Source organism: Marmota marmota, unplaced genomic scaffold (assembly GCF_001458135.2).
Source record: "Marmota marmota marmota unplaced genomic scaffold, marMar, whole genome shotgun sequence".
NCBI lineage: Eukaryota > Metazoa > Chordata > Mammalia > Rodentia > Sciuridae > Marmota > Marmota marmota.
This window is the reverse complement of record NW_026000196.1, coordinates 12,107,668-12,122,357: the sequence shown is the minus strand read 5'-3', so window position 1 is coordinate 12,122,357 and position 14,690 is coordinate 12,107,668. Positions and strand designations below refer to the sequence as shown.

Here is a 14,690-nt window from a genome sequence, read left to right as displayed (position 1 = left end):
GCTAATTTGATAACAATTAATTATTAAATAATGCATTTCTACCTTGATACACTTATGCTTTTTATAAATTAAATATTTATAAATTTTGCCTATAAAGATACTAGTAATGTAAAAAAACAAATAAAAGTATTATATGAAAAAAAATCTTTAAAAGAAATTCTTACCAAAAAGTGACTTTTTCCAAAAAATATGGAGACTTATAAAATATAACATGTATTCAGTCCTTTCAATCAATTTTTACATTGCCCCTATAACATCAAAGCTGGTGTCAAGCTAATGGTAAATAACGTCCTAAAGGACTAAAATGAACCATGCTACATTATAAATAATCCAAGCTTAATGAAGTGTAAACTTCTAACATGGCCAATACATATAAAATGTCATCACTCCAGAAAGTGTAAGTTCAAACATCTGGATATGCCTTTATTTAATAAAATGTGAAAGGAACATTGTTCCTTTCTTATTCATTATGGCAGTAAAAGGCAGAGAATGTGGTTACAAGTAAAGGATGGATAATATCAATTAAATATACATCTGTATCTGTTACAAGCATAAAGTTTTAGTCAAATAATCTAAACAAAAAACAAGTGTACTTACCTTGCTGGCACTCAGGCGCTTCCTATTTGACCATCGCTATGGATCATGTCCATTGAACATTGAACATGGCAAAATGAAAGAGAAACAGAATGGATAACAATGTAACCATATTATATTATATGGTGCAGATTACGTGCAGATGAGTGATAACCAAATTTCGAAGGTACCATGAAAGTGCATTTGAGCAAACAGTAACAAAGAAAAATCACGTTTATGTTGTTGTGTTACATAATTTTCTCAAAGCATTTTGTATGCAAAGGCAATGACAGATGAATACTTTTCAATCTCTAGATGTACATTTGTTCCTTATTTTTTTTAAGAACTTGACCTTTATTTATTTGTTGTTATTTATTTGTCTTTTTTATGTGGTGCTGAGGATCGAACCCAGGGCTTCACCTGTTCTATACAAGTGCTCTACCCCAAAACCCTATCCACATTTGTTCTTTAAGTTATCTTAAGACACGGGGTAAAAATGGGAGTTCATAACCCACTTGAATCAAATGTATGAAATATGATATGTCAAGAACTATGTAATGTTTTGAACAACCAATAATAAAAATTAAAAAAAAATTAAAAAAAGTTATCTTAAGACAGTATAACTTTATCTCTTATAAAAAAAGCAAAAAATATTTCTCCTGTTTGAAATTTACAAAATTTACCACCAGTGTTAGTTCATGATTAGGGGTCCAAGGTTTGATAACAGAAAACACAATTTTGTTCACTTTCATAGCTCATTCAATATGACACAACATTCAATATGACAGAAAAAAATCCTAAATCATTATTGTCCAATTAATAAAAATGAGTTAATATAACTGTGTAGGAGGGTAGAAAAATTTTCTGAATAGCAAAAAACTTCACCCCTGTTATCTTCTGATCTCTCACTTGTCATTCGAAAGCTGCTAAATTTCATCTACAATTAAAATTGTCTCTCAGAAAAATCCTCTCATCACTCCTGTGACCATCCAGTACTTCAAAGCTCTACTCTGGCTGGTTAACCAGCTAACTGGATGTTAAAACTTGGATGAATTTGGGAGATTACAACTCAATTATGTATCTAATCGAGCAGACCCCATTTACTGATATGCTTAAGAAAAAAAAATACTTTTAGGTAAATGACCTATCCACTTGGACAATAATGTCTTCCCAATAAATGAGAATTCAAAAAAAATATTCTTTAAGGGAAACCCATTTACCCTCCATTGACCAGCAACTAGAACACAATGGTACAGAACTGACTTGAAAATATTCTTTGTGAATAAGGCTTTCCTTGGTGAAACAGGATTCAACATTTAGCACATGACATGGGTTATGATAATACAATCAGGGTATTAAAATCAGGTTTCCTGGTATTTTCTCAACATGACAATGAATATTTTCACCCAATTCAAGCACCAAAATTAATTACCACCTTATAGGTACACAGGGCTCTTTAGGGGCCCTTTGATGGATAATATTTCATTTGATTTTTATAATGATTATAAAAGACAAAACAGATCAGGATAAAAAGGGAAGTGACTGGTACTATTTGCTGACTTACTGCTGTGTTACGAAATACTACATATTGAATGTCTCTACAGCATGCCAAGCACCCTATTTGGTAACCTCAATCTTCATGACCATATGAAAGATACTCTTCTTATCCTTATTTCATACATAAGGAAACTGTAGCTTAGAAAGGTTAAATAATTCTGAGAATTTTACCAGAGCATTGTGATACTGGCGTTTAAATGTGGGCAGTCAGATGACAGAGTCCATTATTTTAATGATAGTCCTATTTTTTCAAAGGAAAGGAAAAAACATGTTTTTCTGTCTTCCAGTCTCTTCCAGCCAGAATCTTACCTTCTGACTGTACCATGCTCACATAAATATAAATCCCTGGACACAAAGGTAAATTTAAAAATATTGCATAGATGAAGGTTTTTGCCAGTGTGGTTTTAAAGCAAGCAAAAGCAACTCATGGTATTGAAAAGAAAAAACAGGTACGAGACTAGGAATTTAAACTGAAATTTCTCCAACAAAGTTTAATTTAAAATAATATTTAAGGACTGCAGGTTGTAGCTCTGTGGTAAAGAGCTTTCCAAGCATGCATGAGGCTCTGGATTCCATCACCAGCACCACAAGAAAGAAAAAAAAAAGGAAATTTATAAATTACTTTGATCAAATAATCTAGTGTCCTTCAGTCCCAAGTGGTAGTCATGCCCACTTAAAAACGTTATATAAAATTTCCTTTAAATATGAACTTAAACTCAATAAAAACAACAAACATTTTCTTTTGTCTATTATACCCAAAGGGCCCATGACATGCACTGTAAGTTGAATAACCACATATGGCCTCCAATAAATTATGCCTCAATTAACTGTTCCTTGATAATATTTTGATCAAGTATACAAAAAAAAACAGTCAAAATAAATGCAAACAGGTGAGGTTTTCTCTGTTATAATATATCTATAAGAATATTCAAAATAAATATATTGTACATCATCCCCTGCTGGGCAAAAAGAACAAGAATGGAAACAAGTGAGCAGAAAGTCTGAAAAATTCTTCAACACAAGGGATGGGGAAGATCAAGTAAAAGGAGAGCCAACTATAGTGATATTCTTTGAGATGTTTCAGCAAAACAAATCTATACTGCATCTAATATTAATTGGCCTGCAATTTGAAATAAACTGAAACCGTCATGTCACTAAAATTCTAAATTTTAGCAATATTTATAAGTGTATTTTAAGAGCCAATATGACTGTTAAATGTAATCAAATATACTACAGAAAAATTCACAAAAATAGTCATTTCAATACATAACTATTTTTATTGGGAAATCATCTAATTTTCAAAATACCACTGAAGTATGTTAAAATTTTTTTAACAGATATATGTTAACAAATATACAACCATGTGGCAAATTATACTTATTTGCATGGTATTTTATTCTAACCTAGTATCTAACTCAAGCAACCTATCACCTGCAGTACCATTGACACAGAAGAAGACTGAGAGGAAGTTAGAGAACAACACTCCATCACTACGTGAGTAAGGAAAAAGTTTATTTTTAGCATTAATAACACATTTTAACATCAAAATATCAACTTTATTGATATCCTAAATGTGAATAGTGCCACATTTTTAAAAAGCAATTAATAGAGTTTTCTTCTGTTGCTGTCAAGTAAATTCTCTCAAATAAGGAATTTAAATTTAAAGATCAGGAGTTCAGTTGACCCTCTGGCAATTAAAAGTTTAGTGTTCTAAAGCTGTCTTTATGAGTTTCCTAGAAAATCATTCATGATATTTTTAATTAAATAAGTTACTTAAAAATTACTAGTTATGCCAAAACAAAAAGTTCTCTCCTTAAGCAACCCACTGCCTCAATTCAAGAAACATTTTTAAAGGCATTATTATTAATAAGCTTCAGATTTTTACAGTGGATTCTGCACATGTGAAATTGTTATACATCTTATTCTTTTTCAAATAGGTATTTAGCTGGCTTTAATAATATCTTTCAAATAAATTAGTCAAAACTCATTTTGTCTTATTTTAATTCCTGGAATTATCATGCATAATCCCTAAAAATAAAATGACATTATGATTCTTATAAACAAATGTGCTCATAAGAAGAGTCTCAATTGATTCTATCTTGTGAAGTCTAATGTTTTGTTGATGTTATAGGCATCTTCAGTGGGCAGAACATTAATTAGAAATTTCAATATAATAGACCAGAGAGTATTAAAATTTGTATCTTTCTCAAAGCAGTACCAATAGAGCACTTAGTAGCTAAAGTTTAAAAAAAAAAAGAGGAAAGATGCAAATGTATACTCAATCACCTTAATAACATGCAATCAATAATTAAATCCTGAGAACTGCTTTTCATGACAGAAAAATATCTCAGTTATCTGGGACCTAAAACATTACTACTAAATAATTGAAAGCATATTTTGTATGATAGTTATGAACATACCATATGTATCATGTAGGTTTTAATAACACTAATGCTAACCATATCCATAACTAAAATAGAAATTAATTTCTAAGTAGATTTTCTTTTCAGGATTACAAAAGAGAAGATGTATATAACCACAGATAGGCACTTTAACTCTATGAAAGAATTTCCACTCCAAAATCATGGTAAAAATGTCAGTTATCTGCAGCCCAGCAACCAAAGGACAATCACAATGACAAGTTTAAAAAGCACAAAAGGGTCACACTTACGTGTCTCTTGAAATCACCCTGTTTTACTACTAGGTTCAAATTCAACACAATCACTCCCATGTCATCTTCTAAACTGTTTGGATCTTCCAATTTTAAAATATGCTCAGTTGTTCTATAAGCCAAAAAAGAAAAATAAATGTAGCACTTATTAACAGTAGCACTTACTGTTGTAGTTCATCAGGAGTTTAAAGTAAAAGTTTCCTTCTCCTGGAAAACTATTAGACACAATGCTAAAAAGGCCCTAAATTTAGTGAACGTAAACCAACCAGAAAAATTATTTGGAATTGTCTAACTCAACAGTTGGTTAACTTATCTCCCTCTCCTAACACCCAAATAAAATATACATGTTTGTTTTAAATTAGGTTAATGACCCTGAATATTAACGAATGAATGAGCAAAACCCCATATACATTTTAGAATACATAATAAATGACTTAGTGCCTGATTAACATTTGACATCTAGAAAGCAAGTCTCAGAAAATATGTTGAGAGTTATAACACTTTAAAGCACTCTTTCTGTCATTCATATCATTTTGTTATTTGATCTAAACAAGTGCCATTTAACATCATCTTGAGTTCCTTCTAAAATTGCATTCATGACAATTAAGATATAAAACTACAATACCTGTTAAGTTCAAGATCACTGAGAATGATAAATGCAGAACCCATGAAATCAGATGTGGTTAAATCTCGATCATACACCTACAAAAGGCAGAGGCCAGTTAATGCACATGAAAATGGTAATAAACCAATCAAGTTTATTAAATGATTAACAAATGCAAAAGGCTAGAAATTTTGAAATCCACCTTTCAGATCTTAAAATAATCCACCCAGTACAGGTAAAGAAAAATTTAGTCAAGCCTATTCAGAGAACAAAATTATCCAGTGTTGCCCATTTTGCCTACACATGGACCAGACAACAGTAGAAAAGACTTTCAAGGCATATTTATATGAATTAAAATGCTACGCACAATGTACCGCTCTCTTTAGTTTAAATGGCCTCTCATTAAAATTTAGTATTTTCCATGGTGAGTAGATCTGCCAATTAAATAAGAAATTTGCTAAATATTCTATAGCTATCCCATTCTGCACTCAACTCATGCAGTGTTAACCCAGATGTTAGAGCAATTGATGCTTGCACCCAGTAGCTTGAAACTCTATTAAGTATAAAGTTAGTCCTAATGAGAAAGGCTTTAGTACCTGTCACCATTGCACTACCAGTAATAATTCTTCCACATTCAGTAAATTTGAATACAATCAATGGAGATATTATTTTCACTCTGATTTGCTATAGAGCCTCTCTCATTGATTTGAGAGAAACATAAAGTCTCTGCTAAGGGTATAAAGAATTCATTCTCTATCATTAATACCCAGCCTTGAAGATTAATAAGGGCAAGTTAACTTTTAAGAAGTCATGGAAAAACTACTGAGAAATATTTCTACTAGAGGAGGAGATTTGAAAAGCATCTATGGTTACCTTCACCCGCAGCTTTTGATCAAGGCTTTGTATTGGCAACACAACTATTTCATCCCAAACTGGGTTTAAGTTCTTATATATGACCTTGCTTTTGTACAGCGTCTTCCCATTCAGCTTAAATTTCACATATGGATCACTTGTGCCTTTAAAAGAGAAAGAACAAGACAGAAGTTTTAACATCCAGGTATAAGTCTAGAATCTCTATTAAGTAAAGATGCTTCCCATAGTCCCCAGGCTCAAAGCAGTCTACAGAGCAACACCCAGAACAAACATCTCCTTGCATAGAGATAGAAGGCCCCAGAAAAATTAAAAAAAAAAAAAATGGGGGAGTGAATGACTAATTCCCCTTTGCCTTTACAGTCGGAATACTAATGGGTTCCCTGAGCTTTTTCTGTTTGGTTTCATTGTGGATACATCATTCCTCCCCTCCCTACCCACAAAAATTCCAGAAACCAACATCAGTGTCAGGAGTCATGGGGAGAAGCACACCCCTCCTAGGGAGAGCACAGAGTCACTGAAAAGGGAAAAAAAAAAGTTTCAAATATTTAGCCAGATGGCTGCTTCAACAGAACCCCATACTTTGAAATATAATCATAATAAATCAATCTCCAGAACCAGTGGCTCAAAAGATGGGGCGATGGGACTCAGACTGGATCTGGGGACGTAGAGATTAAAACAACAGAGTTGCCATTCTCTGTGCACCCAGGCACCTGCATGACAGCAGAGAGCATTGTTTCCCCCCTGCCAGTGGAACTCCAGTCAGCCAGGCCCTCAGCTGGCCTCAGCCCTGACACTGCTGACCTGCTGGGTTCTTCCCAGGGGCTGTGAAATGGACACCAAAAGGGAAGAATAATGTCCCTCCAGTTACTGCGCTCAAAGCAAAATGAAGGGCAATGGCAGATCCTCTTCCATAGTTTTCAGATCAATTGAGAGGGGGAAAAAAACAGGCTTTAGACATTACATGTGAATTATGGGCTGTGTCCGTGTGTTACATGCGTAGGCACCATCGTACAGTGCCTGGGATATGCTAGCTCATTAATACCTGAGGAAAAGAAAAAAAAAAGGCATAAATGAATGAAAAATCAATGAGGGGATAGATGAAGATCATCTGAAAATGCTATAAAGAAGAAATTCAAATTTGAGGCATTGTAGTTCATTTTGAAGCATAGCACTATGAAAAGGTATATGAAGGCCAACAATCTACCCCAAGTGGCTTGGACATGGAAGATAGGTCCCCATAAATATTTACTGAAATGAATTTCTAATATCAAAGTGAAGCAAATATTATATAAGAATATAAATTATCGATTAGGTTACTCTGGCACAAGCATTTATAGAATTTTTAAAAAAACTTTTTAAAGTTGTTGATAGACCTTTATTTTATTTATTTATATGCAGTACTGAGAATCTGACCCAGTGCCTTACAAATGCTAAGCAAGTGCACTACCGTTGAGCCCCAGCCCTAGCCCCAGAATTGTTAATACCCATCATTAATTAATTGAATTATTTTTCAGGTCCTTTTGCGTTTTTATTTAGCCCCATATTAAAAATTACTTTAAAAAAATGTTTCCCAACGATTTTAGCTGAAAGTAACATCACTATAGAGGAAGAGAAGTGGGGAAAGGAGATGTCCTGGGAACAATTGCTCAAATTATGTTATATATATGTACAGATATGGCCTAACAAATCCCACTATTAAGTACAATCATAATGCACCAATGAAAGAAAGTCTTAATAGGTATACCAAGGTACAATCTGAAAAGTCAGCCTTCCAGCATAACAAGGCTACTGCCTTTTTTTTTTTTCTTTTTACTATGCTGGGGATGGAACCCAGGGCCTCTCACATGCCAAGTAAATGCTCTACCACTGAGTGATTCCCCAGCCTCCAGGATAATAACTCTAAACAAAAGAAATTAAGCTATAGATACATGTATATATTCAACTCTCACATTTTAAGGTTGGCAACACAGAATATGGGTAGAAGCCCAGTTCCTCTGATTTGAAACTTGGGCACACACACAACATGTTGAGCAGCAGCTCTTAGAGGGATAGTGAAAATAAATGCATTCACAGTCATTCAGTGGATTCTCAGTAGCGAGGGAGCAACCCGCCCACCCGCCTCCCTTTAACAGTCCAAGAGAAATCCTCTGGCTAGCCAGACTTTAACAATCATTCTGATATATATATATAAAAGTGGTGGAAAACTATAATAAAAAGAGGCCTTTAATTAAATGAAATTGCCACTCTGGGATCAGGCCTTCATGCTTGTCAGCGTACTCTCAAAATAAACATCTCAAAACTCGGCCTCCGTGGTGTCACTTTCTCACAGGCAAGGCATACTGGGTAATCCCCAGGCATCTTGACAGCTACATAATGTTCAAACTGTTTCACGGGTGAATGGCGGCAGTTGCGTGAAAGAAAATATTAATGTCTGGAATTAATAGAAAAAAGGACCTGGGTTTACAAAGCCAAACAAGGAAGAGGGTGTCAAGTTAGTGCAGCGTTAATTGTTGGGGAAAATTTGAGAAAGGGAGGGAGCGCATGGTGATTTTCTCTCTTGGAGCCTAAGTGCCTCACTGTCAGGGAAGTGACATCTCAACTAGGCAGGTTCTGAAAAGAGGGTCGGCTGCTCAGGAATGCAACTCCCAGATTATACAAATGATGAGATGACACCTGAATGGGTGGACTTTAACCTTGTTTGCTGGGAGCTTCCTACACAATGAGGCTCTTGTGGTAGTTGGTATTGTGGGTGGAGAAGGATGGGAGTTAGCCCAGAGACAGGGTCTCCATGTAGGCACTGCTCCCAGTTCTGCCACGTGAGCCTGAAGGAGTCTCAAAAACTCAGAATATCAAGATGTCCAGAATCCATGGCCTGAGTGTCCTTCCCTTTTTAAAAACACTGGCTGCTGGGCAGAGTGGTGCACACCTATAACCCCAGGGAAGGCGAGGCAGGAGGATGGTGAGTTTGAGGCCAATCTCAGCAATTTAGAAACACCCTAGTCTCAAAATAAAATTAAAAAGGGCTGAGGATGTGGTTCAGTGCTTAAGTGCCCCTGGGTTTAATCCTTGGTACCAAAAACAAAAGCAAAAAAAAAATCACTTTGGCTTTCATATCTACCAGTTCTGCATCTGTAGAGTCAATCAATCATGAATGAAAAATATTTGAAAATAAAATGCATAATCTGCATCTGTACTGAACAAGTGAAAACTTTCTTTCCTTGTCATTATTCCCTAAACAATGCAGCATAACACCTCTTGACATAGCATTTATGATAGTTATTATAAGTAATACAGAGATTATTTAAAGTACATGGGAGGATGCATATGTAAGTTATATACAAATATGATGACATTTTATATGAAAGATTTGAATTCTATGGATTCTGTTACCTGCCAGGGTCCTGGAACCAATTCCCTGTAGATGTCTAGTGATGAATGTAGATACTGAGAGAAATTGATGGCTAGTCATTGGTCCTCCAAAAATGCTGCACCTGTTCCTGCTCCTGACACCAGGCAGGACAGTTCTCTTCCGTGTTCAGGATGCTGACACTACTACCAATGGCCATATCTTGCTTGGCACTGAGCCTGTCAGACAGCTGACATCACATCTGAGCTTGGCTCTGTGCTAGGCATTCTGGGAGGTTTCTGAGATACAACATTCCCACATCCTGCTCCTCTGTTCCTGATAGCAGCAGACACCCCTAACAGAATACCAAGTCACAGAGTGATTGTCCAAGTAGAACTGAACAAGGTAGGTTATGCCAGTTCATGTGCAGGAAACATTATTTTCAGCTCAGATATCAGTGGAGACTGAACTAAAGGACATGGGAGTTAAAACAAGAGTGGGTGCAAACTTGCACAGAAGGACTGAGGTCACTCCAGTAGGAGGTACTGGCACTGAGAAGGAGGTAGGGAGGGGACCCAAAATGAATGGAGATGTTTGGTACCAAGCAAGCAGTCCAATGGATCCAGAAGTTAAGGTAGAAAAATATAATGAGAAATAAAGTTTAACAGGCAGGTTCACATCAGAGGCCCAAGGGCCCTAAAAAATAAAAAAGGAGATTAGTTATTATTCAGCAAGAATTACAGGTGTTTTATTTCCTGTCCTACTTTTCTATTTTTAAAAATTAAAAGTAATATGTGCACAAAACCCTGAAAGGTATGAAATGAAAATTCAGTACCCTATTACTCTTCCCTGTTCAGTTTGTCTGATGTGCTCACCATAAACAGTTTTATGGGCATTTTAGGGAGAAAAAAAAAAAAACCAAGAATTTGTGTTTTCACAAGTAACGTACCTTAGAGTTCTTTTCATATTAGCAATTTATGTTGCTGGGATTTATGTTGTTGTTGCTGTTGTTGTTTTTTCAATAACTTAGCATTTGGTTTTAATCAATTTATTTACTAGTCACTAAATAATGGATATTTACATCACTTCCTCTTTTTTTTTTTACTGGTACAAGCAATATTGCAATAATCATTTTTGCATAACTATAAGTTCAAAGATGATTATATTAAGAAGATTTAATACTGGAACTGTTGGACAAACGAAAATGTGCCATTTTGTTTCTGACACATTTTTTTTTTTTGAGAGAGGAGAGAGAGAGAGAATTTGAGAATTTTTTAAATATTTATTCTTCAGTTTTTGGTGGACACAACATCTTTTATTTTATTTTTATGTGGTGCTGAGGTTCGAACCCAGCGCCCCGTGCATACCAGGCGAGCACATTACTGCTTGAGCCACATCCCCAGCCCGTTTCTGACACACATTATCAAATTGTTTTCAAACGTTTTGCAAATTTATACTCCCACCAGTAGTATATATTTTTTTATTTGTTTCTTCTCTTGCTTACCAACTTTGGATATTATAGGTTTTTATTTTCAACCAATGGCACATGAAGAACTTGCTATCTTCATATTCCTCTATCTTTCACATTTCAGGATCTTTCATATTTTAGTTACCTGCATTCGTATTTCTCCATCAGTGAAATTCTTGTTTTTATCTTTTGGCAATTTTTCAATGGGCTCATGGTTTGTCTTTGGCTTACAGGTTTGGAGGAGCCCTTCACCATGGAAATCAGTTATTGAATATAAATCTTGTCAAACTTTATTTAAACTTACTATTGGCAAGGTTAAGTTCATTTTTATTTAGTCAAATATACCATTTTTTAAAAACTTGAGCTTTGTTATTTAACATCCTGCTTAGAAGCAATTTTCCCACTACAAGATTTCAAATTAATTCAGCCATGTTACTTTCCATTTGTTCTGGTTTTGTTGTTGTTATTGCTGCTGCTGTTGTTCTTATTGTTTTTAACACTTAGGCCTTTGGTCCATCTGTAATTATTTTAGTATGAACAGTGAAGGAAATTCAGGTTCACTCATGAGTAGGAGAGTAAAATGATCAGAGCCAAGCATTAGAAATATAAATCTGGCAGCACCTCATAATTTAGAATGAAGAAGAAAGAGGATAAAGCAAAGAAACCTAACAGCTGAGATACACAGTAGATTGTTGAAGACTGAGGAGGACGCTGGACCCAGACCACAAGAGGTGGCCATCCAAACAACTTCATCTGCAGAGATGCTCTGCAGTCTGAAAGAGGTATACCATCATAGCCATTGGCAAAATCTGCCTGCAATTTTCTTGCTTGGAACTTATACAATGTATAATAATTTTTTTTTTTAAATGAAACTCCGCTAAGAAATCCAGTAAGACAAACAAGGAGCTTAAAACTTTTTCACTCTCTATATCAGAAAATATTGTTGAAACACAGAGAATGTTACATGGAGAATTGATGAATATAATGTTAAACTCACCAAATCAAAGTTTCTGGAAGGGAAGATATGAATGGTGGACCATAAACAGGATGAATGAATGAATACAATCTGAAGTTAGATGGACATGGTAGGTGCAAATCCCCAGCCTTCCTTCCAGGAACTGTGTAACTGCGGACCATTGACTAGATTTCCTTATACTACACTGTCTTCACCTATAAGATGGAAATCTGCGAATCTCAAAGGCTTATCTCGAGAGCTTAACAGACTTATACACTTTAATGACTGCAGGCTCCAGCCATTTGCTTAGAATGCTTCATAGTAAGGGCTACTATTTCTAGTATCACTACTCAATTAAGTTAAAAAGGAAGAGAGTGTATAACCATTTAAGTAGTACTAATATTCACTTGCTTTATTTTAATGTCGAGGATAACACCCACTGCTAATTTTCTCTATAATGTTCCATTATTGCCATCTCTAAAGGCATGAAATTTATATCACTTTCCTTTCCATAAGTTGGATAGAACATTTTTTATCTTATACATTTCTACAGGGATTCAGGTGATTTGAAATTTTTTCTGTCAAACAATTTTCACTCCCCTATAAGGAAATGGCTGTATTAAAACTAAAAATTTCTAAGTCCTCATGAACACTGGCTACTTCCCTATCTGAAGTCCTGGGGTTACTCATTGAGAATTTCAGAGCAAAGTGGAGATAAAACCTGATGAAAAAAATTGGGCTGCTTCATTAAGATACAGGGTCTGCCATCAGAAGGGAGTCACTAGGAACCAGAGAACTTGAGCATTTTATTCTCCTTTTGGCTTTATCATCCTTAGAGGTTTTTATTACATTATGGGTGCAATGAAAAATTGGCCAGTATCAATAAAAGAAGTCATAAACAGAATGCCACATTGAATAGCTCAGGAAAACCACTGTGATATGCAAATAAAATACAAATAATACACCTCGAATTACAAGCAACTTCTCTTTGTGGTTTCTGATATAATAACTCATGGCTATTATGTCAAAAGCAAAATCAAGATGTGGTTAAAGAAAAAAGAGCTAAGGAGGAAATAAAATTCCTACCACCTAAGAAAAGCTTAGTGCTGATGTTTATTTACACTTTATACACTTATACACACACACACACACACACACACACTCTCTTTTCACAAAAACAAATTGGCCTTCAGATGGTTTTATTTGTCTGCTTTCTTCAGGCAATAATATCAGTTTTTTTTTCCATGCCCATAAATATATTTCCATGACTCAGTTTAAATATCTGCACATATATATGAAAACTCACTATTTAGTGTAATTTCGAAACACTAGCATTTATAATTTAAACTAAAAATCCATTATTTTAAATAGAAAAGCATTATTTGTAAATAAACTACTTATTGGCCATCAGCAAAGCTCACATGCCAAGTTATAAAATTTAGACTTGCAATTTCTCTGAAATAAAAGCAGACTTAAGCTAGTTTAATTGCATGTATCTCTTAAAGGAGTCAATTGTTCATAAAAAAAATCACCATTTTAAATATGAAGTTCACATTTGGCAACATCTGATAAATTTCTTCAATAGAGCTTAAAATTTCAGATTAAAGTCAGTCAACAATTATTTACTAAGTCTTTACGGAAAATATGAACTCATTGCATAAACAGTACATGCAAATATAAACAGTATAAACCTGACTTTGTCTTATCTTCTAGGGCCAGAGTAACAAGGAATGGTTCATTCTATTTATATGAACACATTCAGAATGTTCTGAATATATACACCTGTTTAGGATCCTTTCTCCTTGCCAGAAAAAAAAAAAAAACGAGCTGCTTTTACATGGGGGCCCTAAGTTCTTGCTTTCCTTGAAGTTAGCTAAATAACAGAGCCAGACTTGACTTTGAGAGAAGGGAAACAAAGGCAGTGCTGATTTTTGCACAGGGGCTGCTGCCCTCTCTCTGGCAGTTAGGCTAAGATATCCTGATGGAGTAATGTCCTCCTGCTGTATTCTTCACTGACCTCTTCAGAAACGATAATGGACATTATGGAAACACAGAGGTCATTTTTCCTTAATTATATAAGGAGATTTTCCTATGGAGTAAAATCTATACTGCTTAAGTTACTGGCAGATTTCTAGCCTAACACAAGTCCCAGCTAAATTATATCCCATCTATATATGATATATCAAAGTGTATAAATGCATTCTACTATCAAGTATAACTAATTAAAACAAATTTAAAAATAAATAATAAAAAAGAAGTCCCAGCTAGTTTTTGTTTTGTTTTATTTTTTTTTCCATTCAAGTTAAATGAGGGCACACACACATTCCCAGCTAGGCCCTGTCCCATCCTTCCATAGAGGACAGCTCTATGCGTCTAGGAGCTGATTTTAATTACCAATTTCAGGATTGTTTCTTCTCCAACCTTATACTGGCCTTACCCTCTTTGCTTTGCTATTTAACACACCCCAATCGAACTATTTTGGAACTATCTCCCAACTATGTTTGACTTCTCCCCTCTAAGGGGACTCCCAATGCAAAAAAAAAAAAAAAAAAAAATCTCAGTGGTACCTTGAGCCAGAATTGTCCCTGGGGGAATCCTGAGATGCTGTAGCTCCAGGCAATTTCAAAAAAAATCCACTTTACT

At 34.9% G+C, this 14,690-nt stretch overlaps 1 protein-coding gene across 7 annotated transcripts in view; it reads right to left on the bottom strand.

Annotated features, from left to right (window-relative positions):
• Positions 1 to 14,690, bottom strand: part of Mctp2 (multiple C2 and transmembrane domain containing 2) — a 219,554-nt gene that overhangs the window by 122,233 nt on the left and 82,631 nt on the right. For 5 of the 7 annotated variants that reach the window (XM_015493108.2, XM_048790319.1, XM_048790320.1 and 2 more), the window contains 4 exons: positions 6,279 to 6,421; positions 5,427 to 5,503; positions 4,802 to 4,913; positions 598 to 633 (listed from right to left, as the gene is read on the bottom strand). In XM_015493108.2, the coding sequence (XP_015348594.1) occupies positions 598 to 633; positions 4,802 to 4,913; positions 5,427 to 5,503; positions 6,279 to 6,421 (368 nt within the window). Of the gene's footprint in view, positions 1 to 597; positions 634 to 4,801; positions 4,914 to 5,426; positions 5,504 to 6,278; positions 6,422 to 9,668; positions 10,863 to 14,690 lie in introns of those variants that run through there. The other 2 variants (XM_048790322.1, XM_048790325.1) reach the window with 2 other exon arrangements.